At 38.5% G+C, this 27,928-nt stretch overlaps 1 protein-coding gene across 3 annotated transcripts in view; it reads right to left on the reverse strand.

Annotated features, from left to right (window-relative positions):
* Window positions 1-27,928, reverse strand: part of SLC44A1 (solute carrier family 44 member 1) — a 65,741-nt gene that overhangs the window by 33,308 nt on the left and 4,505 nt on the right. For 2 of the 3 annotated variants that reach the window (XM_040541062.1, XM_040541060.1), the window contains exons 1-4: window positions 24,479-24,538; window positions 15,577-15,666; window positions 12,801-12,943; window positions 3,881-4,017 (exon numbers count right to left, since the gene is read on the reverse strand). In XM_040541062.1, the coding sequence (XP_040396996.1) occupies window positions 3,881-4,017; window positions 12,801-12,943; window positions 15,577-15,666; window positions 24,479-24,523 (415 nt within the window). In that variant the 5' untranslated portion in view covers window positions 24,524-24,538. Of the gene's footprint in view, window positions 1-3,880; window positions 4,018-12,800; window positions 12,944-15,576; window positions 15,667-24,478; window positions 24,539-27,928 lie in introns of those variants that run through there. The other variant, XM_040541061.1, reaches the window with a different exon arrangement.

Genomic DNA, 27,928 nt, shown 5'->3' on the forward strand with positions numbered 1-27,928 from the left:
CACCCAGTGGTGCAGAATCAATTTAACCTATAACTAATTTGGTACAACAGGTTTCAGGAAAATCATGAACAAGGGATCAAGTTTTAACCAGCACACTTCCCCTATAAATAAATAAATAAATAAATAACAATAAAAAAGAAAGGTTGGGATAGGAACAGGAGCAGAAGAAAAATGTCGGAAGCTGGCAGCAATGTAACCACTATTTCTAAGGCAAATACCAACAGCATGCCACAAAGGCTTACTTTGACTACTATATTTGATGATTTCATTATCTTCAAATGAAAGAAAAATCCTTTTTGTTTTCCCTTTGGTTCCTCCCCATAGCTCAGAGAGATGACCTTATGCTGACTTAGGCAGCTTGATTTCCTTCAGTGATTACTTTTCAGGCCAGACTCCATAGCAGACTTACTGTGGTTTTACCTCAAGCTCTTAAGCCCTCCCGGACCACGAGTAGCCTGTTCTAGCTATGGTATTCTGATAACCAAGATGCCTGCCAACACATTTTAAAATAGAAATATTCTAGATTCCTAAATCTGCATCTAGTCATTTACACAACAGATAGGAATAGTGGTTCTCATAAAGACTAGTCATTACACTTATTATTGAATTAAACATGTCAGAAATTATGGCCACCTATTTTAGTGTTTCTTTTAGATAATGACATGTCATTGTTCATTTCACACAGTCATAAATGAATTATAGCTTCAAGGATATTTAAAAATGCTTTGCCAAGACCTTGGAAAGGTCATTGCAATGTTTCATGGATGTTACATTTTGAAGCATCAATCACCTTTCTGGAAAAAAGAGCTCTTAGCCACAATACTCAACATGCATCGTTTCTCAAGTGCCAAGACCAATAAAAATATTGAATCCCAAGCACTCCCTGCCTAAAGTGTTCTGCTGGGTGAGAAAATCCGGGAGAGACCAGCAACAGTCAGTTCAAAATACACAAGTTTCTCAGTTGTGCAAAATCCACAGATCTAAAAACTCAATTATTAGCATGGCTGTGTGTGAGCAGCATTAGAAAATGTTCCCAGTCAACACTGCATCAGCTTCAGGAGTTGCTTCAGAACACTCCTAAAATTTTCAACTCGCATCTTTGTACAGGCTGAAAATCTCAGTGGTCAACTGCACAGCTTTTTCCTTCCCTGTGTCTCCTTTCGTAAGAGGCCCCAGCCAGTTGCTAGCATTCTGTGTGTCAATCATTCTGAACAGACTGAAGGCACACATTTTGTTTTCTTAACATCAGCCAGGCTTTCCAAGGGACAGAACTCTCCTTTTCTTAGATGGGATGGTATTACAAATGCTGGACCTGACAGTGAGGGAGCAAGTGTGATGGGGGTGAGAGGTTACTGACCTGAAATGGTGCAGCATTATTCACCACATCATCTCTTATTCCTAAATTACAGCAGAATAGCAAGTGCATCATTACAGATTCAGGAAACCAGAAGGCTGCTTCATCATGAAATGTTCTTCATGTTTCAAGCAAGCATTGCCTCTGCCCTAAACACTTATTTATAATCTTGCTTACAGAAAAACACAAGTTGCATTGCACAATAAGTAAGAATTCTGCCATAAATGCTCTGAACCTTACCTAGAGTTAGCAGTTTTGTCACTTTTTGTATAGGCAGTCAAGTTCCTCTCCCATTTTGGGAAAGATACCATAAATGCTAAACTAGCTAAAGAACCATACCTAATATTGATAAAATCATGAATTAATCCAGTGATGTTGCAGTATGTTTAACTACATTACAAGTTTCTATAAAGACGTTTAGGTAAATTTTTTTTTATCTGAATTTACTATATCATCTCTTGATGGGCTGAGGGACAACGCAGGATTCCTTCGGGATGGAAGGGTTCTTAAGCAGTAATTTATAAAAGAATTCCAAGGTGTATGGACAAGTAAACAAATTTCAGGGATGGCATATGAGCCAGGTGAAAACGGTTAATTCTTCAAATGCATATGCAACAGCCTACACAGAGCCTATACCCAGCACAATTGTTATTTTCAAGTTGTAGAAAGGGTTAGAGCTTTTAGAAGGGCTCAGAAGAGCAAAATTAAGAGTTGACTGCATTCTATACCCATGCATCTTCACACATTAAGGTGTTTTTTTTTGTTATGCGCTAGAAATTGCAAGTATGGAAAACTCAGCATTGATTATCACAATAAATGAAACATCTCTCTTGCCTTCTTCAGATCTTGTCAGGTACACTCTAAAATTCTGACTTGATAACATCACAAACATAGAAATTCCAGTTAAGCTGTGTGCAGAAATGTTCAAAGTTCTCAGGTTTCCTTATTATTTGTTTTACAGTCAATTACTGCAACGTAGAAGTGACCTTCTAAGGTCACGTGAAACAGGCTGCCAGTTCAATTTATTAGTTTTATTTAGTTTAAACCTACTCTTGGAGCTACAAAGCGTCTCTCAGAAAAATGATTGTTTACTCAGTACTATAGGTTTGATTCGAATTAACTGTTCTTGGTCTGTCATAGGATTGAATAATGCTTTAACTTTTACTGTACACATAGTATGCATACGCTACTTGTGGAACCATAGCATTTAGGGTGCTCAGTAGGTAAGCTGTTCACTTGTCATTAAATACCACTTTTTGGAACCTGTCCTGGTTGGTGAACCTTTAAACAAAAATATACCCATGAAGATGAGCTTCTCAGAACTGTGTGATTCCAGTCCTGCACAGAGTACATCTACAAGAGGAAAGCTCAATTTAGTTTAGTACTCCTTTTCAACAAGCTCAAGATCACATAATGAAAATTAGGACTTGAATTCATGAATGATTCCATTCTTCTTTAACAACAGACTTCATACTTTTGGCCAAGCTTCTCTCAGCTCGAACACCTGGCTCTGATATTAATTAATGAAAATGTCAAAGATCTATTTTAAAACCTAAAATGCTAACATAAATAACAGTTAGAATGGAGAATCATGTGGGCAAGACACAACATGTTTTTTAGGAAGAGTGGGTTTTGCAGTACTTTTAAAGATAGTTATGCTGAACATATTTCAGGCACAGTTAATTCAAGACTTAACCTATAAACATAGAAACAGTGTTTGTGGTAAAACAAGACATAGCTGCATCTCATTATTTCAAGCACCTGCCCATGGCAAGGGGGATTAGAACTAGATGACCTTTAAGATCCCTCCCAAACACCACCATTCTGTGATTCTACGATTCTACAAAACTCCACTGATGTTAACTTCACATCAAAAAATAACTGACCTGTTTTATGTAAGAGAAACACATGGTTAAGGGGTAAAGAGTGAAATCATATTCCAACACCGCCTACTTTCACTGTGGACTTATCTTAGACGACTCTGCACAAATTACATAAGGAAGCCACCACTCTTGGTCTAACCCTGCACTGTGCTGGCACAGCTGTTCGCACTGCTATGGAGACAGGCAAGTAATGTTATTTATAATTCCACCAAAAAAACAGGCACTGCACTGGAGCACTGAAGGAAAGGAGGGCATTTTCTCACACCCACAGACATGCTCCAAGCACAGTTCGACAGCAGTACCGCTCTCACTGGCCCTTATACATGAGGATATTTCAACAGTTACTGTTGAACAAATCGGAGTGTTTCCATAGGAGTTGAGAACACACCCAACAGTCTTGGCCATTCTCTTTAATTCTCGTTATACTTTCTGGTCCTGTTTTAAGAATGATCTTTCAAAACTGTCCAAGACACAAACAGAAACATATCGATACTGTAAGTTTCAGCAAAGTTTTAGTTTAAAAAAATACTGCATTATTTCATCAACATTTCTTAAACTAGATTTCATTTTTAGTTCAGCTAATGCACAAGTCTTTCCTTAATCCTATTAAATTTGTACATGAACAGATATGGTTTTTTCATACCATTAGTTTCTGCAAATTTCTGAACATCAGCCAGAGTCTTTAGTTCTTTCCTTGGGCAAGCTGATACACACAAAGCAAGAGATTTGATCTTCTGATGTACTAGATCAATGTTGCACGGATCCAAAAAGAACACATACCTAGGGAAGAAAAAGATGTGAATTACTTCTATTTTAATCAACAATTACACTGAACAAAATTGATTTCATTTCAAACTAAAAGATTCATTCAAGACTAACCTTCAGTCTACCTAGAAACATGGGAAATTTGCTACTATCATAATTGTGTGGGTAAAAATAATTGACGTACTCAACATATGCACCAAAAAGACTAATATTTACAGACTTTTGGATCACACAGAAAAGATACGTAACTTTACCAGATTCAAGTCCATTCAAATGGTATTTTTTACAAAAAGAGTAGCACTTCTATCATGCCTCTTCACAGATATGGGTCTTAAAATTCAGAGCTAATGCTTCAGTCCATAACTTCACTTCATAATTTCCATTTTTTCCCAAAATACAAAACAAACCCCCTAAGATTATACTTATGCTATTAAAAAAAAAGAAGACAGACTGTCACTATTTTAATGAACACACATGATAAATGCAATTCAGAACAGCTTTTTGTTTTAGATTGATTTTCCACACCACCAGCCTATACCCATACCATAGATCATGTTAGTATTTATTTTGAAATAAAAATTGTTCAGCTCTTTCTAGTAGCTACAGTTCGGGTGAAGTATTTTAAAGAGATTCTATTTCATAACTTTTCAAGATGGTCACTGTCATTTAAAAACCCAGTTTGTGAAGTACTTATTGTAGCTTCCTAGACATCATTTCTCCTGACTACACACATCACATCGCAAACACTGCCCTACTGTATTGTCCATTCATGGTATAATGCAGACACAGCATCTTTTCTTTTGTGAAAGTTGAACGAGTGTTTCAAATTCCTGTAACTCTGGTGACACGCTATGCATTGAAATACTCTCTTCATATCACCTCACATCAAAATGGGAAAACAAAACTACCATGTAAAATAGCATTTCTATTTTTACAGTTCTCATAGGGGAAATTCAACTCACAATCAGTAAAAATCCCTTCTGATCCCAGAATACTTTTTTAAGCTATCATACAGTTATACATAGTTATAAGTACACTTTAAGTTACTTAGTACACTATAAGAAGACTCCTTTACGAGCACACTATCAGAAATAAATACAACTTTCAAAGAGATTGATGTTTTTCTTGATTACTTGAACTGAAACTTTTAAGAAGAATTTGCTATGAGAGAAAGTGTTACAAGGAAAAAGGCAATGTCCCAACACGTTTGACACTACACACTTTAGGAGATAATACTTTTCAAGTGATATTTTTGATAACGGATCTCACAGACCATGCAAAAATGTGAAACCATCCATCTTTTTTTTTAAACAACTGGGACAAAGCTGGTTCGAAAATTACTGTGCAGATCCTAGGACAAGAAAAAAAAGAAGTATACATCATATCAGTTGGCCACATGTGTAATGGCTAGAGTTAAGATCCTGCCTGAACACTTTCAGTCTATGTGCCAATTGCTGTCTAACTTTCTCACACAGAGAAAAGAGAGGGAAGTTTCTATTACCTAATCTCAGTGTATGAGAATTATTACTACTTAGCACACTTTTTCAGTCCTTAGCTTCAAAAGACTTCTTGTCTTACCTCCTGAAACTCCATCAAAACTTTCATCTATATCAAGTGTACTGCAGTAATACACCACTTGAATTCTTAAAACATTCATTTTCTTTGTCCCTATTTCTGTGAATTTTTTTATTTTTTTATTTTTTTTTACTGAATACATACTACACACCTCAGAACTCCATAGACCATGAAAGTCTAGGAAGCAAGCACACACAAAAACCTCTGCCATGTCTCCAAGGTAACTAACTGGGTGTGAGCAACAAGCCATGAGTTCCACACTTTTCCTTTATTTCAAAGAAAACACCTTCTAATCGATACTAAGAAAAACAACAGTGGTTTTAACTGGACACTCCTTTTACAGCCTCCTCTTCTTGAAGGCAAGTCCCTGCAGATGTTCTTCCATTCTGTGAGCGTATGTGGAAAGAGAGCATCTGCTCCTGTAAGGTTATCTGATCAAAGCAGCCATCAACAAGAACATGTAAGAATCAAACCTGACCAAGAAACGATGAGGGAGGCAGTAACGAGAACAAAACTGGTCATTGCACTAACTAGTAAGGATATGCAAAGAACACTTATTTTGCAGTGAGACTGCATTATTAAGGACCTCATCAAATTGTGATAAGGGAGGGGAAACAAACACACAGACATAAAATGTATGCAGTTATTGTCAACATATACAATAACTAGAAACAACACAAGAATCACAACAACTGATGACCTATCAAGAAGCTGCAGGCAAACTGGGACTTCTCAACCGATAAGGATGCAAACCTGATGGTCCAGGATGCTGGAGAAGGTCAGTGGGGCTACACTAGCTGATGAGATGTACAGGGATGGGAGGATCAAAGTTGGAGAGACAGAAAAAGGTACACAACGTGCCAGTTGTGTGTAAGCCGGGGCTGGTCATTAAAGCTTGTCTGAATGAGCCTGTCCCATCTTCTCATTAAATCCTTGCTTCAACATCTCTGCATGATCCTGCTCCATGCAATGTTCAAGTCTGCTGCCAGATAACAGCTTCTGGGGGACCAGCACGGGTCAGTTTGGTGCCGGCAGCACCAGGGAGGTGGATGTGTTTGTGATGGGGACCCAGGGGTGTTGCGTGTGGCGCTGCACCAGGCCGGCTGGCTCTGGCAGCCCCAGGGCAGGAGGGGACAGGGCTGTGTCTGTGTGCCTCTGTCCTGCAGTGTCCTCTGGGCATGTCTGTCCATCTGCATCCCTCAGCCTGGGCAGAGACCCCAATTCCCTGGGCAGGAGGCCACTGCTAGCATCCCTGAACACGTATTGCCGAGAAAAGCCCAGGAAAACCAACTCTGGCATTCACAGGCTGGACTACAGCCCACTTCTACATTCATTTCAAGGCAAAGACCAAACTATAATCTTAATGGCTGGAAGAAAGTGGAGTACTCTGTAAAATGAATACTACAATTTTAAGTCAAGACTGGCAATTGAGAAGTATGATGCAACTATAGGGCCATATCCAATTTGGACAGAAGCATGCTGTGTTGGCATACGCTTAAACAGACCCATATAATTCAAACACCACACTGTGCGGTTCAGAGATGTCTCTGACCAAAACAAGGCAGCTGCAAATCAAACTCCAAGCTATGAATATGTGGCTTCAATCCAAGGTTTAAGAAATCTGATGCAAGATATTTTCAAATTCTAACAGCTAAAACAAGAACTGAAATGCCAAGCACCAGCATTACAGAGGAAAAGGTTTGGTTTTTAAAGCTATGATTTACTGAAAACAACTGATTTGATTGCAGAAAATTCCAAACCATGTCACCACAGAACAGGTTTTGTTCATATCTTGTGCTGCAATTTCTTCAAAATCAACAATAGTCTAATTTGCTGGTAAGAAAGTAACTTAGATCGGCAACACAAAGACTAAAGTAATTAGATTTTTAGAATATGCTTCAGCACTAGAAATGAAAATTTGTTTGCCGTAGGAAATTCGTATGTCAGATTTAGAGCCTAAGAAAGCATCTTTATGTTGTACCTTAATCTACTTTTTGGAAATCAACATTTGTCTCTGAAACAAGGCATGACGAAAAGTTACCTGAGGTAAAAATAACTGCATGTAATTTGTAATATATCTACACTCATAGCTATAATAAAAACTAGAAATGTTAAGCCCATATTTAATATTAAAGTAATTCCTATACGTACAGAGAAAGAAGGAAAGAATTTGTGTAACTTTTCAAAAGTCATGATATGTGAAAATAAATTCAGTATTAAGTAGTTCGTTCTGAGGCAGGAAATTAAAAATGAACTTCTCCATAATTTTTCAAAATGTATCAAAAAATTTTACATGTATATATATAGCCTTCTTTTTGTTCTTCTACTGTTTTGTGTTTTTATTTCAATGTAGCCTTTTTTTTTTTTTTTTAAGATGTCTAAAAGAAAATTCCGGATTTCTAGGGAAGTAATTCAAAATATAATTTCAAAACGATCAGAAGTTAGAAACAGAGCATCAACAGTTTTGACTCCTGACTGGTAGCTTATTAGACAAGTTATTACCTATTTATGACTATGAAAAATACAGCACTCTCTTCTTCCCATGTAAAAACAGGAAGACAAAGCATGGTAACTTCATACACTACACCTTGATTCTGGAAGCATGAACAGTTCATTTTAAGCACTGTGGCAAATTATACAAACAAGCTGTATTGGGTTTACACGGCAAGGTTTTGGCAGCAGGGGCTGCAGGTGTGGCCCCTGTGAGCAGGGCCCAGCAGCTGCCCCATGTCAGAGCAGAGCCGGCTCCAAAGGGACCTGCTGCTGGCCAGAGCTGAGCCAGGGAGCGACGCTGGGTGGGCCTCTGGGAGAGCAGTCAGAAGGAAGGGAAAAACCTCCTGTGCAACAGCAGCTGGGAGAGAGGAGTCAGAAATGTGACAGAAGCAGCCCTGCAGCCCCCCAGGTGAGTGCAGCAGGAGGGCAGGAGGTGCTCCAGGCAGGCAGCAGCAGTTCCCCTGCGGCCTGTGCAGGGAGAGGCCCCTGGTGGAGCAGGCTGTCCCCCTGCAGCCCACGGGTCCCACACGGAGCAGATCTCCACGCTGCAGCCCCCCCGTGGAGGAGCCCCCGCTGGAGCAGGTGGATGTGGCCTGGAGGAGGCTGCGGCCCATGGAGAGCCCCCGCAGGAGCAGGCCCCGGGCCGGAGCTGCAGCCCGTGGAGAGGAGCCCCCGCAGCAGGAGCAGGGGGTCTGGGGGGGAGCTGCCGCCCGCCCGTGGGGGACCCGTGCTGGAGCAGTTTGCTCCTGGGGGATGGATGGACCCCGCGGTACGGAGCCGTGTGGGAGCAGGTCTTGAAGAGCTGCTGCCTGTGGGCAGCCCCCGCAGGCTCAGTTCGGGAAGGACGGCATCCCGTGGGAGGGACCCCATGGGGAGCAGGGGCAGGGAGGGACCGAGAAGGGGTGGCGGAGACTGACTGTGGCCCCCATTCCCCATTCCCCTGCGAAGCTTTGGGGGGGAAGGAGGTGGAAGAGGGTGGGTGGGGGGAAGGTGTTTTTAGTTTGCTTTTAGTTTCTCACTGTTCTATTCTGCTAGTGATGGGCAATAAATTACACTAATCTTCCTGTGGTATGTTTGTTTTGCCCATGATGATAACGGGTGAGTGATCTCCCTGTCCTTATCTCAACCCTTGAGCCCTTCCCATTGTATTTTCTCCCCCCTCTTCATTGAGGTGGAAGAGTGAGGGAGCAGTTGGAGTGGGATTTTAGCTGCCCAGAAGGGTAAAACCACCACATAAGACTATCTTACCTTCAAGTACCTTGTACGTTCTTATATTTGTGTCATTGATTTTCTGTCAGCTCTCAGGGCATCTCTTTATAGGCAAATGAGTACTTTACAGAACAACCATTTACTGTGATTTACAAGCATCTTATTGCTATAATGGAGAAGTGAATTAAATGATCACAACCAATCTAAACAAATGACATGTAGGGCATATACAGTTTCTTTCAACCAAATTCTCTGCATGCATCATGCATGCTGCAAGCTCTATCTGGGCTTTCTTACTAGCTAAAAATCAACCCTTTTCCTGAGTTAAAGGCATTTATTAAGACAGAAAACCACCCTAACTATTCTCCATGGCAGCATATGAACATCTTCTTGTACTTGGAGGAACAGCACTAACTGGATTCTGCCCAAGCAGCAAAATACTACTGATCAAAAATAAGACAATATTTGGCTACTATGGACATCATTTATGGACATTTTTAACCGCATCATAATTGCCAAAACCTGAAAAGCAAGAAGTTTATTTAAAGCAGGGAGGCTTAATGAGAATTCATTAAACTAGGGCTGGTCTATCATCCTGTGTCTTACCCTTGAGCACGGTCTATTAAAGCTGTATTTTCTTTCTAAAATAAAAAGATGCTTGATTCACTCTTTGTTGACAAGATCGTGTTGTAAAAAACTCCTTCCCAACATTTCACCTCACTGGTGTCAGCGTAACTGATGTACACTGATCAGATCATACTATTGTGAGAACTCTTGCTCCTTACCCTTGCCACCCAGATTTTCATTTTCATGCAGGCCACATTTCACTTCCTCATTACAGTCTTTATGGGTTGCTGTCATTTACAAGGAATGAAATGCTGTTTTTACAGATGATTTAGCTTTTCTACCTTGGACTCAGAAATGAAGACAGAATTACTCCGCAAGTAGAATGAAATGAGTATAACTTTATGTTTCGAAAATCACGTTTGTAGAGCTTAAAGCCCATCCTTTCTTTCCACAAACTGAAATACAAAGCAGCAGTAAGACGACTTTATTTCTACATATGTCTGAAAAGTACTCCTATAAAATAGCATGAAATATTCCATTGAACTGCACCTCAGACACTGCAGGAACTCCATCTGCTAGACACAGATGCAAAGCAGATAGTTTCTTCTGAAAAGTTGCCAAAAAAATAAAAAGCCACCGAGAGTGAGAGTGGGATGGATCACTTGCTTACATAAGAACTGGCCTCTACCAAAGCTGGGTACCCTTGACTGTACCAGACACTTCACTGCGAACAGTTATAGAATAACCTGCCTTCCTAGAAGACTTTCTCTCACTCTTACCAGTGATGATGATATCCCATGTAAGTGTACCCACTTCAGTCATGCTTCAAGCCACGATACCATTTTTCAAAAAATATACTTTTGAACCTTACTAACACTTTGGCTTGACAATCAGCAAGCTCTGTATGTTAACTGCATTTAAATTTTTCTCAATTTCTATTTGCGATCTTTCAATCATTGACTTTACAAGGTGAAAATCACTTAGCAGTGCTAGATGTTTCTATTCACAATGGCCTAATTTCTGTGACATACGTATTCTAGGGAGACTATTACACTATTATTTGTTGTGTTTCAATATGGTGCCTGAGTTTCTCCACCTTCTCACACCAAGAGAGACATCATTTCCTTCTAAAGGTAAACATGTTTATGTTGATAATTTTAAACTTTGTATCATCTTTCACAACACAAGAACGACAATTTTGTACTGATATACCTGACTTTAGAAAGCACTAAAATATTTATAGAGTACAGTAGGAATTTTTTTCTGCATAACTTCTAAGCTTTTTAACCCTCCTAAAAGCTGCAATTAGATTAAGAAATTATTCTTTTGACAGAATAAATATGTAAAAATGTTCACGCTGTTTTATTTAATTTAAATTTTCCTGATATCACACCAAATACCTAGCAACATTAAATCTTAAACCAGCATGGTGGTTTTACTCAGCTGGGCAGCTGAACTCCACCACAAGCACTCTCTCAACTCCCCCTCCTCAAAATAAAAGGTAGAGAAGAAAAAAAAAAAAAAAAAAGGCTACACAGAAGCACAGAGGGAAGAAAAACAAATTCTCTACTTCCAATCAACAAGCAATGTTTGGCCACGTCCCAGGAAGCAGGGCCTCAATGCGTGGAGCAGTTGCTTGGGAGGACAGACATTTTCAGGATGAGAGCCAACCCTCTCCTTCCCCTTCCCCACCTTTTATTCTTGAGTGTGACACCACACTGTATGGAAGGAATACCCCTTTGTTCCGTTTAGGTCAGCTACCCTGGGGATGTCCCCTCCCCACCTCTTGCCCACCCCCCAGCCTGCTGGCTTTGAGGGATACGGAGGGAGTCTTGGTGCTGTGCCAGCACCACTCAGTGATGACAACACGCTGGTGTGACACTGATGCTGTTCTAGCTACAGGTGCAGAGCACAGCACTGTATGGGCCGCTGCAGGGAAAGCTAACTCCATCCCAGCCACACCCAGTACAATCAGCTATTTAGAAATCTTCATTATGGCAACTCAAAATCAGCATATATTAGAAATATTTCCAAAATAATCCCCACAAATAGAGGATTTTCTGCTAATCTGAAAGTGAGGTGTGAAGTAAAAGAATACCATTCTCGTAAATTGAGTAATTTTTAGCTCTTTGATGTAATCAAATAGTGAACGAGACATCTTTCATAACAATTAGAATAGTAGTATTAAGGTTAGACTGAATAGCTTACTTTCTAACATTACACAAATTGTACAGATGCATTCTGAGCAGGCAGACCTCAACAGACATTCACTAGGTTTTTGGGCCCTCACTCCAGACAGAATTCTTGTTACTCAGCTCTAGCACTACAACTGTAGTAAGATTTTTTTTCCTCTCAATAGACAGAAAATACCTTTGCTGGTTCTGACCTCTAAGTGTGTTTCCCATGACTCTGCTTACTAAAAGTTGAGCGTTGATTAAAAGCTTTGTGCATTTTCTCCACGAGCACCTTTTATACTTCCTACTTACAATCCAAGGTTTAAAGTTTTAAAGTCTCATTTTAATGTGTCAGATATATCCTGGTTTTCCCTACACTCAATGGCAGAAATTAATCATAGGACATCAGAAGTCAAACCATTTCTACATACATATCATAGGCCTACTCTCAAATCTGAGAACACTTATATTACACTTAAAACCCTAAAAAAGACGACTCTTCAGTGATCTACTACAATATCCCACATTAACTGAATGCTAAGAATAGGACATCTCTAAATGAATTAGCTATGTTCACGTTACACTTCTGTCAACATACACTTTCAAAGTACTTTTGATGGATGTTATAAAAGATTGTTGTTCTCCGGGTGAGAACAGTGGAGAAGGACCAGTAGGAAAAAAGGATATTCCTTTTCACATTTTATTGGAAACCACTTTCAAAGGAAGAAAGGTTTTGCATTTCCTGGTTTACAGATTTAAGCAACTGAATCACATACTCACTTCTTCTGTGTGAGGTCCAGACCACTGTTGACTATTCCCTCCACCTTGACATTTTTCTGTCCACAGATATTTCCATAACTGTCATATCCTGAAAGCAGTCTTGCAGCTGCTCCTGTAGCTATTGAAAAGCCACAGATAAAACCCTGGGAGAAAAAAAAAAAATTAGTAATATTCTCTTTGACAGCTGGAAAAATTGAGTTTAATTCACTTGTTTCTAAGCACAGCTTCTTTAAAAACCCTTTCAGATCAAAGACAGAAAGACAAGGAGAATCCACAGAGAACTACTGTGCAATTATAAAACAAAGTACAAGGCAAAAAGAAGACTCAAGTATCTAACACTGTACATAATCCAAGCGGAGTTAAAAAACTTGTAGTTGTTTTTATGAGAGTCATAATATTCTCTTCAAGTGGTGCGTGAAACAGAAGGGAGGCCAAGGGCAGTCAGTGAAAAAAAGAGCTGGAGTTTTCAAGGGTTATTATGTGTCTCAGAAGACTCCAGACCGTCCTGATTTTCTTACTTCAAGATTTGTTCTTCCTTCAAATCTAGTGCTTTCAAGATGAGCTAGAATGACAAGGTTCATCTGACATAAGTTCATTTTAAGGAAATCTTTTTGCTCTAATGCAAAAGAAGAAAATGGCCAGGTGAAGGCACCAACTGTTCCAAATGCCAGGTTCAAATGCAGGAAAGAAGGAGATAAAGTGCAAGAGAATGCAAAACGGCACACGAAGCAACATGAGAAATACCCCAAATCAGGCAGGTCTTGCTGTGAATGTTCAGAGTTCTTACACTGGCAAAATCAGGATCAAGGCAGTGACGATGTGAACAGGAGACTGTTTCCAGAAGAATCACGAGCTGTCTCGCTACGTCACTGACAGGGGAAAAGTGAACCATAGGTTTGCTCCACTACTACCGATGAACTGTTTTTATAGATGAGGCAAGCTAAGATTTGAGAAACCATCTGAGACGTGTGGGGAGCAACAGGATCATACACACTTGATGACAACAGGTAATGAAATCTGCATTTAACAGTTAAAATGTGGGTGGTTTTAGAGGTCTAAAGATACAAGAGTGATCTTTATGATGGACAGGCTATCATTGCAGAGAAACCCCACACAACAGCAAGCTGGTCATTATCCTTCCCTTGCAATGCACTAATGCACTTAACAGACTTAATACTCAAAGTGAGAACAAGGGCAAAGTCAGCAAAAGGCTATCATCACAAATAGTAATTAAACCTGATTTCCAGCACTCTCTCTCAACTTTCTCGATGTCTTGCTGTTCTATAAAGGACTTACTAGCATGCATTTTACATGCAACAAAACTCAGGCTCTCGGCTGGTTCATATTTTTTTTCCCTACACACACAGTAAGGGAAATTATGTAATTCCTCCCACATCTAATCTAAGTTATGATAATGTGAAGATGACCTCCCAGCCCATCATGGTACCTGACTCTTCAGGTGAACATTCCCCTAGAACACTAACTTACAGGTTATTTGACCCAACTGGTTAATTGTTCTGTATACTATATTGCTTAGACAGGAAGATCTGAGGCACTAACCCACAGCAGGCTAATTTATGACTGGTGGAGCAAGTGGGTATAGACTGAGTAACCAGAGAGCATCAACACCACAGGCAGAAGAAAAACAACCACAACAAAAGCTGCTAGCTCGTTTGTCAGGAAATACTGTACTTTTAAAGATTTTAAGATATTCACCTTACAGTGATGACATAATTTGTATAGTTTAAAGAAAAAACTGTCATCTTTGCATTTCAAGTGCAGCCAATGACAAACATTTCAGGAAAAGAAAAAAAAAAAAACACATTTGTCAATGGATTAAGAATTCCAAAGACCAGAGACTAAGGGACTGCAAAAAGAGAAAGCTGACAGCCTTCAGAAATACCAGATAGCTAAGGAAAATTAGAAATAAGAAATTCCAGATAAGCTACTACATAAAAGGCAGCAATACAAGACAGTGACATTCTGTGTTTAAGAAGAACAGAATACATAGGTCCACGAAACAACACAAGATAAAAAGACATCATAACAGCTTGTGCCACCTGGACAAGGTCCTGCACAGCCTGCTGTAGGTGGCCCTGCTCGAGCATGGGGATTGGACCAGATGACCTCCAGAGGTCCCTTCCAACTTCAGCTGTTCTGTGAATCTGTGATTTTCAGTTTTCAGTAATCTGCAGCTCTTGGAGATTTGTTTATCTTTTAATATAAAGTGCACAGAGTTGTGAAGTTGTCTTGAGCAAGATGAGGGTTTCAACACATAGGACAACTCAGATAAAAACACCATACCATTAGAAATATGGTTGTTAGTAGTCGGTGCTTCTAGTAAGCCTCCAAGAAGAAAATAGTCAACTGTTGGATACTCAATCGTTTTTTCTCAGCAAAAAGCATACAGTAATTCACAGAACTGTTTACCAGGCTCAAAAGTATTATTTCCAGGACACCCCCAGTTCCACAAGGAACATGAGTCAAGTGACACCTCATAGTGCTGAAAGTCACATACAAATGAAACTGGAGTTTCAGGGGAAAGGGAGCTGGAGCAAGAACTGGCACGAACAACAAACTCTGAATCCCTATCAAAGGCTTTTCATCTGTGCATACGACCCATTTCTGTTCTCCAGCTCACAGCTCCCATGACGGTATATCCTGCTGACCTTATCCAGTAAATAAGTTACTGGATAAAGAGTTTTAAAACCGCCTTCAAATGCATGCAAACTCACCAACTACATAACATTCATTGAACCCCTTGAGCTTTACTCACCATTCCTACGCAGAAGAGGATGAACAAGAGCAGCCATGGTACATCTGTGCAGCTGTGGTCCTCCAGAGGCTTCCACTCTCGCTTGGAGCTCTTGTGTGAGAAGAGAGAAATGGGGTTAACAACATTTATTTAAGTGCCTCCTATTCTCAACAGAAACAAGGCAGCAAATAATTCTCTGGGGCATTAACGTATAGCAGGAGTTATCTTTCAGCTCTTATGCAACTGAAGCAGCTTGGTCAAAAAACTTAAGAGTAAGGCTCATGAAAAACTTCAAACCAAGTGCATCCATTGGAAGGTAGATTGACGAAGAATTATTTACCCAAGAAACAGGTAATTTATCCAGGAATTTACAGTTCTTTATCCAAGAAACAGGTTCCTTTCTCTTTTTTTTTTTTTTTAATTCACTGGAAAGAGATGCTAATGGCATGGAATCAGCAATATTTGCTATTGTAGTTTTCCACACCCACTTTCCAACAGTTTGATTTCCACAAAGGATAAAAGGTTAAACTTCTCAAAAACTCTCGAGTTTGAAAACACTAATGGCAGGTTAAACAAGTATAGCACATATAGAAAGGATATAATAAATTGCTGTTAAAGGAACATTTTTTCTATCTGTCAAGAGGCAGCTGAGCATAACACTTCAGCAAAGAAATCCCTAGTCAGTATTGCCCAGGTGTCATAAAGGAAAGCGTTGCATTAAAAGGTTGAAACACTCAATGATGCTGAGAGCTGTTTAATCTTTGCAATATAGCAAATAAAAAGGCAGTTGTAAGCAATTCAAATTGTTTGCTGCTCATGAGGTAAAATAGGTGTGTATACACCACTAAAATGAAGTCTTTTTGCTGTCTAGACAAAAAGAATAGTCATTTTGCTGTCTAGGCAATACAGCTTTAAAAAAACAATACTTCAAGAAAAGAACAATTTCTACAAAAAAGAATGAACACAGGCTGTAGCACAAAACTAGCCACCATATTAAAGTGTGGATATTAGAAAGGTAATATTAATTATAGCTACTTTTAAAAATACATAGTTGCACAATCTTTTTCAGTTAATTCTCAAGTACTTACTGTTCACACATTTCTATCAAGACCTGAAAAACACTAACTTCGGAAGAAAAGGAGATTGAGGAAGGGAGCATACACAACAGCTCTCATCAGAGAAAGATTCAAAAGGGGTTAGCTATTCAAATTTTAGACTTCTTTTCCTCCCAAGACTCTGAAGCATCTTCAAGACTTAGTTGACCGGGCAGTAAATATCAATACTGAATCAAAACAAATGCTGTTGACATTTCATCCAGCCATTCTATCTCCAGTATTTTTGCAGAGTTTAATTAATTAATTAATTAAGAAGCTGTAGCATGTAACTTTCGTGATGCGAGCAAATGTTTTTTGGTATTCATGACTTTTTGTTTGATTTTTGTTAATTCACAAGTACAAAGCAATCTTTACAAATAATACCATTAGAAAACTACGAACCGCATGCCATATAAAAGAAATCCTGCATGCACAACATATCAAAAAGCAGTTTTCTGAACAGTCTGGCTTTTCATTTGGGAATTCCGTCCTATTTTTGCCATCCTATGTTAAGGAAGCTCCACTGGCAGATATATGTGTTTATATTGTTAATTCACATTGCATAAATTCACAGTTAATAATAATTCGGTTAATAAATTCACAGAGTTCTGAACAGCTGAACTTCTTTCTATTTTACTCAATAATCACTAGCGAGAGGTGCTAAAAGGTCACATTATGCACTCTACTACACTCATTCAATAAAACTGTCTTCTGATCCTGGCGAGTTCACACTTAGAACTAACACACTATTCACACTTAACATTTACAGCAAGATTGTGGCATTTATATTGTTTTAATTAGCATAAATAGAATTGCATAAAATATGTAAAGCTTCATATTCCTAAATCCATTCCAAGAACCCTGGACATTTTAGAGATTTACTTTTATTTACAAACAGTAGAGAAAAATTTCAGCTCTAGCTCCACCTAAGAGTAAAGCTGCCCTTGACAAAAGAGGCAGCACACTAAGATGGACAGGATGGCATAGTGTTCTTTTGTTTGTTTTATCCGCTCTGAACCATCTGCAAACAAAATCTTTTAATAGGATTTTTAAAAGCCACTGGACATCCTCTGGCAATTTAGGTTGTCTGACTAGTCACAGTTACCGTAACTAACCCATTTCATTTACTAACTGGACTACAATTTCTACTTCAACAAGAAAACTTGGAAAGCCCTGGCATAACATGTAAGTAAAAAGTCACACGGAAGAATTTAGTTTGTGTCAGTAGTCTTTACTTAACTCCAAAACGTTAGTTTCTATTTAAAAAAAAAAAAAAAAAAGGAAAAAAGCATTAAGGAAGGTATTTCAAGTAAGAAATTTACCATTGGAGACAACTCAAAAGGCACTAGATACTTATCAGCTGGCAATTTAACCACCCATCAGACTAACATAATGAGAAATGACATCTTTAGAACAGTGTCCTTCTCCACTAGGCTCTCCTCTCTTCTGTCCTGAGGTTGGCACAACACAAGCTAGCTGCCAGTATCTGTTTGCTATTTCCTTTTCAGTTGCTTCCTTGTGCTCTGGACCTCCACTGAATCTTCTTCCATTGCTTTACACCCCTTAATCTTCATCTTTGATGCTGGTGTCTAGGTCTCTCTAGTGGCAACTCCCCTCACACACAAAGATATTTACTCGGACATTGATTGATATTCATGATTGGGCAACAGAAATTGTCAACCTATGGTCAACACGAACTCTAACAAGTGTTGTTTGTTCTTCCATCTGGAAACCATGCTTTGTCTCCATTTTAAATGAAATCCCATCAAAATTTTACTAGACGTGCTTTGCCTGCAATCCTAAATGGATTTCCACCTTTCCTCTAGCCAGATTAAGACTCTTCAACATTTAACAATGCAAGAAAGTTAAATAGAGGAAAAATATTTTTAATTAAAAATAATTTGATTTATTTTTTTTTCTCTTCAAACAGAGCTTTCATAATTTATGCTATGCTACCTGCACACCACTACAACAGAGGATCAGGAGCATTTTCAGAGTGCTGTACGCAACAGAGCGCTCTCCAAGATAAACGTGCAAGTTGGGAACATTTGCCTGACCGTAACAGCTATTCAGTGCTGATTTTAGAGGTTAAGAGTTATTTACTTAAGAATCCAAATGAGTGTGTCATCATTGTAATCACTGCACTTGAGGCTACCATAGAAGCACTCATCTGTCCAACCAGAGTGCAACACAAATGTAAGTGCACACAAAAAGTGTAAAAATGGGGCCTATCAGGCAAAGAATACAGATAAAAGAAATTACAGCGAATACAAAGAATCATGAAAAAAAAAAAAAGCTATAATAGATGCCCAGGACATTAACTTCCCTGACACGGTCTGAAGAAAGAAAAAAAAAAAACAGCACAGATGTTTGTATCATAAAAATTAGGCATCAAAGACTTTCTTTGCATGAGACATTCGTGTGTTTAATGGGCAATTTGGGAGTAACATGACTGAACCAGGAAGCCAAGTAAAGAACATCTGCAGGATTATATATATATATATATGGGTAATCAAGCCTGTGGTTAAGTAGCAAAGATGTGAACAGGATCAGGATAACGATAGAATTTGCCATCAAGAGAGGAAGTTGCATCCCATGAGAAAGGCAGGAGGAAGAAATCCTAAATATACCCACTGTTTGAAGAGGACATTGTGTGGTAAGATTCTAGGTTATTTTAGCTAGCAGGTTTAACATAGCAACTGAAAAGTACAGAACTACTCTGATTAGCATAGGTTATAAGAATACAAACAGCTTAGTTAAAGATAGGGTAGTTAAGGTCAAAAAAAAAAAAGAAAAAAGGAAGAAAAGAAAGGGAAAAAACTCTCACATTTTTTCATCCAAAAACAAACCTCAGAAAAGACCCAGGATGAAGGGAGTTCCATCAAAATCCCATAGGAAGATACAAAGGTATATAAGTCATGAGGAAGAGCAATCTTCCAAACTACCAGTCTAATTCCAAGACTACCAAACACAGTGTTAACAAAGCCATACAAAGACAACATTTTAAAGCAATGTCCATAGTAAGCAAAATCAAACTTCATGAGTTATCAGTTGTGAGATAGCCTATTCTGGTTCAAGAGAAGGCTCCCCAGTGCAGGTCCTCAGAGCTCTTGGAAGACCCAAAACCAAAACCAAAACGACAAAAAAATTGTTCATTACTTCTACTTGTAACTCATGTTAGATAAAACATAGTGACCTATTATTCTTCTACTTCAGCATTTGGTTTAATTCAGTTCCACTTGAAGACAAAAATAACAGAAAATAAGACAGACAAGAAATCATTTTAAAACACATGTACACAAAACATTTTGACATTCCCTCTTAGAAAGCAACCAATTTTCTTTTAGTTTTCTTTTACCTTTAACCCAGTTCTAGTAAAACATGAAGATGCTGCAAAACAACCAGCTACCCATTTGCAGGCATCGAGAATAAGCTTTCACATTTCCTACACTTCGAAATGGCCACTTATTTTTCTATTCGATACTGAATACAAGACAAGGCATTTTGACTCATCTCTCTAAACAATCAGGCCTGGATGTATACAGGATTTTAGATCCTAGCATTCTCAGGCACTTCAGCAGTTGGCCCAGTTCTCTTAGCAGCTCACTCCTTGCTTTAATGATGTGACTTTTTCAGACCGAATCAGACTGGACTGATTTTACCGCTCTTCTGAAACTTTTGTTGGGTTACATTAATGACAGACACACGTCTCATGTACAAAAACTGCACCACTACTTTCACCATTCACATTCAGTAATTGTTAGACCTTTCCTTAAAGACTGGATAAATTCACAAAATAAATCCATCTTTCCACTCTCTCGTAAACAACACGCACTCAATTTTTTAGACCTCCTCTTCTGGCCCCTAGTCTCCCTCCTCTATCACATCCACCTTCCAAGTTTCAAGTATCTCAGTGACGACAACAACTGCACACCCTTTACAAAGATTTCTCCCCTGAAAGGATGTTGATATCAAATTACGAAAGTTAATAACATTTAAAATGCTGGTTCCACAGAACAGTTGTTGGGCTGCTGATTACAAACACTGCTACACATGAATATCCAAACTCCAGTTTGTTCCTCAAAACGGTGTCTGTGACTTCTGTTTTTTGAAGGTGACATACTTCTATCTTGTTTTTAAGCACAGAAACTAGCTTAAAAAAATCAGTAGTTCTGGAAGGCATGGAACTAGTTACGTTTGACTTCCTTTGCACTTTCTACACAGTACTACATCAGATCCTCTTGTATGTAACACACAGTGAAGGTTGTTATCATTGTGCTTCCAGCAGTAGAAACAATTCCTTATTTTGTTCCCCCCCACCCCTCCCCACCTTTTTTTTTTCTTTTCTTGTTCAGGATTTCTGATATCTAAGAATAACATGGCTTTTGCTACAGCCCCTTTCTCTGCAGCAACAGTTTGACCTCAATCTTTCATTAATTCACAGGACTATAATAGCTTTGAATTAACCAACACTGCCAAATTAGCTATCACTGGCAAGCTGGCTGAAGCTGGGTCAACAATTTTAAGACTTACTTGGGAGAGAAAAAGTATTTTTCTGAAGGAATGAAATGTGTGCAATTTGTTCCAAAGCTGTTATTTAAACATAAATTACCAACTGTCTAAGTTATTGCAAAAGGATCACATACATGAACTTTTCAAATAGCTATAATTCATTTAGTATTTTTATTGCTCTGCAGAGAGTCACTATATAAAAATTTGGAATATTGTTATTCTTTCTAACCACTTCCAATAATGCTAAGGGGGTACTGAAAATTCTGGGTTTTTCAACTTAAAATTATTGGGTTGTAAGTATTTCCTTTTTTTTTCCTTTCTAAATGAAAGGATAGTTTTTATTGGACTTTTAAAAATCCTCAGGGACATTATTAGTGACTTGGCATTTAAAGATCACATGTTACAAAACTCCAGTCTAAGAACCACCTTCATCTAACTTCATCCCTTTCAAATTCCCTGTTGCTTTATCACTTTTCTGTAGCATCTCGATTCAGAGTATGTGCAACTGTAGCTCACTGCAGGAAATGACTGCTGTTGGAAACCATGTTTGTGTTTGCAAATCAAGGAATTCAGAAATGACTGTGTAGCTATGTATCTATCTACACGAGAGATAAACAGCCACAGAACACACATAAAATTAATACACGGTGCTTGGAGGCAAAAAAAAAAGATACTCATCTTGACGAGGATCTTGTGTGGCAAACTGCCATTAAGTCCTGCAGAGCCAAATTTCCTACAAGGAACACTGGTTCTGATGAAGTACCTGAGGTTCAACCAATTCCATGAAGAGCACTCAGATTATTTGAATTGCACAGTGAGTACAGATATAGTCATTCTTCACCTACAGTGCAAGTTTAATGTTCCAGAATTGCTGAGCCCATTGCTGCACTGTGCATGGCACAAAATGGCGCACGAGGCATAGTCCACTCCTGAGCTCTCCTTCAGAAACAGTCAAGACAGGTTAAAGAGGTTGCTACCAAAAATGTGTCATGTACAGAAGGTGTCCAGCAAGCTAAGCTTAAAACTACAAGTTCACGTTATGGAAACGTCCCCACACTACCAAAAAAAATAAAGTTCTTGAAACATTTTTCAGTGTTTCCTAACAATCATTTGAAGAGCTGGTTCTTTAATCATTTTACATCTCTTTATGAGCTAAAAAACAGTCCCATTCACATGCTTTCATTTACTGTGATGCATGCCACCTATGTAAAAGGAGAAACATGATTTACTAGTTGACAAAAAAAATCACTGCAAGAATGTAATTGTCTAGTTTACCAGAGAGCACGGCACTTTTGTGTCCAAGGTATGGCACACCTTTCTACACTATTCATCTGCTTACAAGAACGAGCAACACGTTGTACATTGTCCTAATACAACTTCTTCCACTTTTCTGAACAGATCCTAATTCTAGAACCTCAAGAGGAAGGGGAGATGAGTCCTGACTCTATTAATAGCTTAGGATGTCTGTAGATTACGCTTGGAGGCCAAAACCAAGAAAGAAGTCCTCCCATCCCATAAGCAGCATCATCATTTTGACATAAGTAAGTGAAGTATCCAGTCACTTCTCTCCCTTCATGATGAATGTTGAACTGCAGTGAACAAGACGACCAGTATGCTGTACCTGAATTGTGTTTTGACCACAACGTTGTTAAAATACGTGTTACCAGGTAAAGGTGTAGAAGTATGTCCCAGTAAAAACATCATGAGTCAGAAACTACTTCATGAAAAATAGGGGATTTGTCTGCAGATCAGTCATTTTCTACTAAATTGGCTGTGTATGAGCAAATATGCAAAACATCTGAATGTGAAATTAAGGTCTAGCAAATCATTTCACTTTTGCAAACAAAAGCATTAGACAGCTTCTAACCTGTTAAGGTACAGCACAAAAGGATTCATACTGAGAGCAAAGGAAAAAATATGGTCATTTTCTAAAGCCTTCACAAATTACAAACTGAGCCTGGAGTCCCTAGCAATTCCAATACGAAGGCTAGTGTTTGTTACCACTAGGGGGAATGAAGCCTATAATTATTTTAGGCTCTTGTATTACTTTGAAAATTGGATGATTCAGTTCCTAAAAAATAAAAACGCTTGCATACGTGGGGAACCACATACACAAACTTCTGAGAGAAAAGAACCATCTCAAGTAAATTAGCTCTCTACATAAAATTTTCTTGTGATGAATGTGCTTTGCCAAAGCAAAGTCTTGGAGTGTTAAAACTATCTGCAGTACACAATTTCATCAACTATCTTACTGTTTATTAAAGGAACCCCAGAACTGGTTAAAATGCTCAACATTGACTACAGATTTCCTGACCATTACTTAAAAGCGTTCAGATAAAATACCTAACAGCAGCACACTGCAGGCCACACTACAGCTTAACGTGGATTCTGGTAGTTCCCTCAGGTTCCCATTACAACTGATTTATTACACAGCTATTTGTTGGTACTCTTCCATTACTAGAGTAGGAACGCGTACCAGCAAAACCAGACTTCCACACTTTATCAATAAAAACACCACCATAAGCACACAAATGAAAAAATTCTGGGTCTACCCCTGTTTGTGTGGCTCCCACTCCAAAAAGCCTGCCGATATAGCATTCCCCAGGTGGTAGAGAGGATTTTTGGATTCTCCCAGACTTACAGAACTGAGACTAGGCCTCCCGCTTCCAGGGGCAAAAGAGCATGTTACTGTGTTACAGAAGGTGCATACACAGCCACAAGTGGCAGCTATCTCTAAAATAAAGTATTATTTTTGGATAATAAACATGTTCTATCAACGTACCCTCCACAATGATACCGTTCTCCAGACAGCAAGAAGACACAAACACCTCTGGGCCATTCCAAAAGGGACTGTATTACACAATATGCAAGTCATGGTGGTGCTTAATGCCCATTTTTGTGGAATGTCTCTAATCTCATTCCAAAATGCTTTATTTTTCCCTATACTGCAAAATAGATGCTAGCTGAACTTTTGGCACCCATGTGCTTATCTGCCTAATGGCTCCACATCACCAGTCATTCCCCGAGACCTTGTCCACCAAGAAGATGCATCTGCTCTTTGAAGTACAAAGCTCTGAGCTCCTGCTAGGAAAAGAAAAAGGGTTCTGAACGTGTGATACTACTTCAAAGTTATTGACTGAAACGTAATGAACTTATACTGTGCTTCTCCAATTCAGTGTTCCCGCACCTGCTACTTCGTTAATGATCCCATACACCCCACACAATATTTACGAGTTTTCAACATAACGTAAATGAAATAGAAAGTACATAAGACAGCACTCAGAATATTAGTGATGGTGCAATATCAAGATGTTTACACTGAAAATTCGTACTTGAATCCTTCGCTTACGAATCTGACACATGCTGTGTTGTGTATCACCTAGCACATTATTTCAGTCATATTTAACACTGCTTCTAAAATTCCCTTTGTGACATCACTTCCATCATGGTCTACAACTTAAATATTTATCTTGCAACATAACACAGCTGTTTAAAAGAGAGCCAACACGATCAGCACACCTGCTGATATTTTGAAGTTAAGAAATAAGGCCATCTGGAGATAAAAGCTCAGTTTTTCACCCTCAAAGTATTTATTTCTTGTTTCTTCTCTTCATTACACACAGTTAAGCACTTATTTGAAAGCGGTAATAAATAAGAACACTTCACAAATATGACAAATATTTTTCAGATGATTAAAACATACATTTCAATGAATGTTTCCTATTTCCATAGTTCTATTAATGATTATCAATAAAAAGAAACATGTTTGATGATATTTTACACCTAAAAAGTTAGTTCATACATGCTGAATTTTCTATGTGTACATCAATCAAGCAGATCCTCAGATTTTATTCTTATTATGAGACTAAGTCCCAAATTACAATTTTTTTTTTTCCATACTTTGGACTAGTAAAATTTTGTCCAGCTACAGCATGCCCTTTGCTTCCAAACAAGCTAGCTTTGCCACAACATGACATTAGCAACAGAAAAAAAAACACAGTAGAAGCCCCCACATGGGTGGGGCTCCATATAAAAATAAGGACATTACAATGAAAATGCTCAGAAAATGCTGCCCCTGTTTCTGTGCACTCTCTCTGTCTGTGAGTAATTTGTACTAAAAGAACTTTCTCCTTTCTGAACTGTCTAAAGCTAGAATTCAATACCAAAACCAACACAACTTTTTAAGAGCTCATGGCCTGTAGAATACTGTTGTGAAAAATGATGTTACCATATACTAGAGGCACTGATAGCAGTTTGCTAAGTATTCTTTCAAAATGCATCCCACATTCAAACAGAGCTGTCAACGGAAAATCCTAAAATCGTGTATTTTTGTATTGCATTTGCAGTCGTTACAGAAGAGCATCCTATGGTTCAAAGGCAAAGGCCTACTGGGCAGAGGGTTCTGTGAATTTAGAGGGCTCATATTAGCACATGTCAACACAAACATGATCCTAAAAAAAAAATGTGACACTACACTGAACACTAGGAATCAACTCTTGCATACACTGGCCACCTATATTATTCCACATCACTGCATACAAAAGCTGAAAGACTGAGCTATAATGGAAATGGAGAAGCCAATATGCATATCCAACCATATCTAAAGGATATCTGCAGCACCAGTTTCCTCTAATGGAGATCAGGAAAACCTACAGCTTACACAGTTTCCTCAGTAAAAAATCCTGACTTAACAGGTCCAAAATTCTAGCATAACAAGAACAAAAACCACTCAGGATTACAGTAAGAGGGCAGTCACAGCCTGAAGACATTTAAAAAGCATTAGACTAATAAGAACTAATGCTAAGAAGGCTCTAAATGATTTATGGAAGAAAGAGTGGAGGGAGAATAAAAAGGGAAATAATGTATCTAGCACTTTATCACATAAGCACACTTCCTTGTACATAGGCAATTATTTTGCAGTTCTTCATAACAAACTAGGGGGAGCCTGAAAAAGCATTCCCAGGACACGATGATAATGACCTTGAACAAAACACTTTAATGGGTTTCCTGTTTTGTTTCTACAGACCTCAATAGGATATTCAGAGTTCCCTTCCTCAGTCAAATAATGCATCTGGAGAACAGCAACAGTGGTTCCAATGAAAAAAAAAAAATCCAGTCCAGAGTTCATTTGTGCTGTAAACAGCTGCTTAATTATATCACATTTATTAAGAGAGGATATCAGGCGTAAGTTACTGCATTCTTTTTGCCACGACACTCCACTCTATTCTAGCAGTATTACTGGTTAAAACAGCTACAGCTAGAAACTGTCATGTAACAGGCAGGACAGAATCTCAGCCTTCCTATATGCTACAATCATCTCCCATTCTTGCAGTGCATTGCACACTGGGCATTGAAATTATACTAAAGCAAAGAACATTAATCTTAAGACTGGAAAGCTAAACTTTAAAATGAAGGGTTTTGAATTTTAACTCTTTGCTCTACTTATAACATTCTTGAGGTTGTTTGTGTACAACCACACACTTTCATTCCACATTACAAATTTGCTTACCTAAAAGACTTTAAAAAAAGAGGGGGGCAGTGTATGGATAAGAGGCCATTAAATGCGATGAGATGTATTTACTTCATAAATCTGTAAAAGTTTAAAGTAATAGGAAGACTTAGAAGAGCCCTCTAATTTATTCACCAACACAGACTTGTTCCCTGAAAGTTATGCATAAAAAAGCTCTCCATTCAAATCAAATATTGGTTTGATTCTAACATACGGTTTGATTTTTGGGTTGTCCAAGCAGGAGCTGGACTTGATGAACCTTGTGGGTTCCTTCCAACTTGGGATATTCCACGATTCTATAGGTAAAAATTTGCAAATCAGTTTACTCAGTGGGTAGAATTAATCTGGCAACACTCTGTGTAAGTGGTTTTTAGAAGCAAACCATAAGATTTACACAACTGCCCAGCTTCCTCAAGTGAGAAAGATTCAAACACACAATAAAAAAAACACAGTTTCTATCTTTTTTCCGCAAGTTTTGATTTTCACAAACAAAACCACTGAAGTTCAAATGAACAAGAATTATAATTACGAGAAAAAAAGGCATGCATAGTTAGCACAAAGCTCCCCTTTAGAATTAACAGCATGAAGACAGCTGACAACTTCCCCACATAACCACAGTGTCATTTCTTCATCACAAAAAATAAAAGTTGACAGTTGCACGATGCTGAATACACCCTTATGATTATCAACCTACAAGTCAGATTGCTGACAGCAATCTAGATGCCAGTTAGATTACTGTAACATAAGCTTTTAATTTAACATTTACTATTAACGATGCAACATAATTAATCCTTTCTAAAATCACTCTCACTTTGCAGAAGAATTGTCTTGTAAGGATGCAATGTTCCATGCTTGCTCTTAATCCAAGAATTCATTTTTGAAGTGCCAAAAAAAAAAATCCGGTCTGAGTTACCTGTCTCACAAAGCAAAAGGAAGTAATGTGTTACTTACAACTTTTAAGATCTGACACAACTGAAAAACAGTCTAAACTTCAAAAGTAGCTAACATCACTCAATGAATTTGAAGAAGGGTATTCACAAGTAGCTCTGTAGTTAAAATATTTCCTTCTGTGCTAAGATCAAAAGGAATCATTCGCACACGTTGTACAGTTGCTTGTGACAGCATTTGTAAAATATACACCTGATGCTTCACAGGAAGTGAGTGGAGCTCACAGACCAGAAATACAGCAGAAAAAAAAAAAAAAAGAAAAAAGTAAAGAGCTCCATGAGGTGCCTGACTGATTTATTCTGTTCTCAAT

The sequence above is a fragment of the Cygnus olor genome, chromosome Z, assembly GCF_009769625.2.
Source record: "Cygnus olor isolate bCygOlo1 chromosome Z, bCygOlo1.pri.v2, whole genome shotgun sequence".
Classification (NCBI taxonomy): Eukaryota; Metazoa; Chordata; class Aves; order Anseriformes; family Anatidae; genus Cygnus; species Cygnus olor.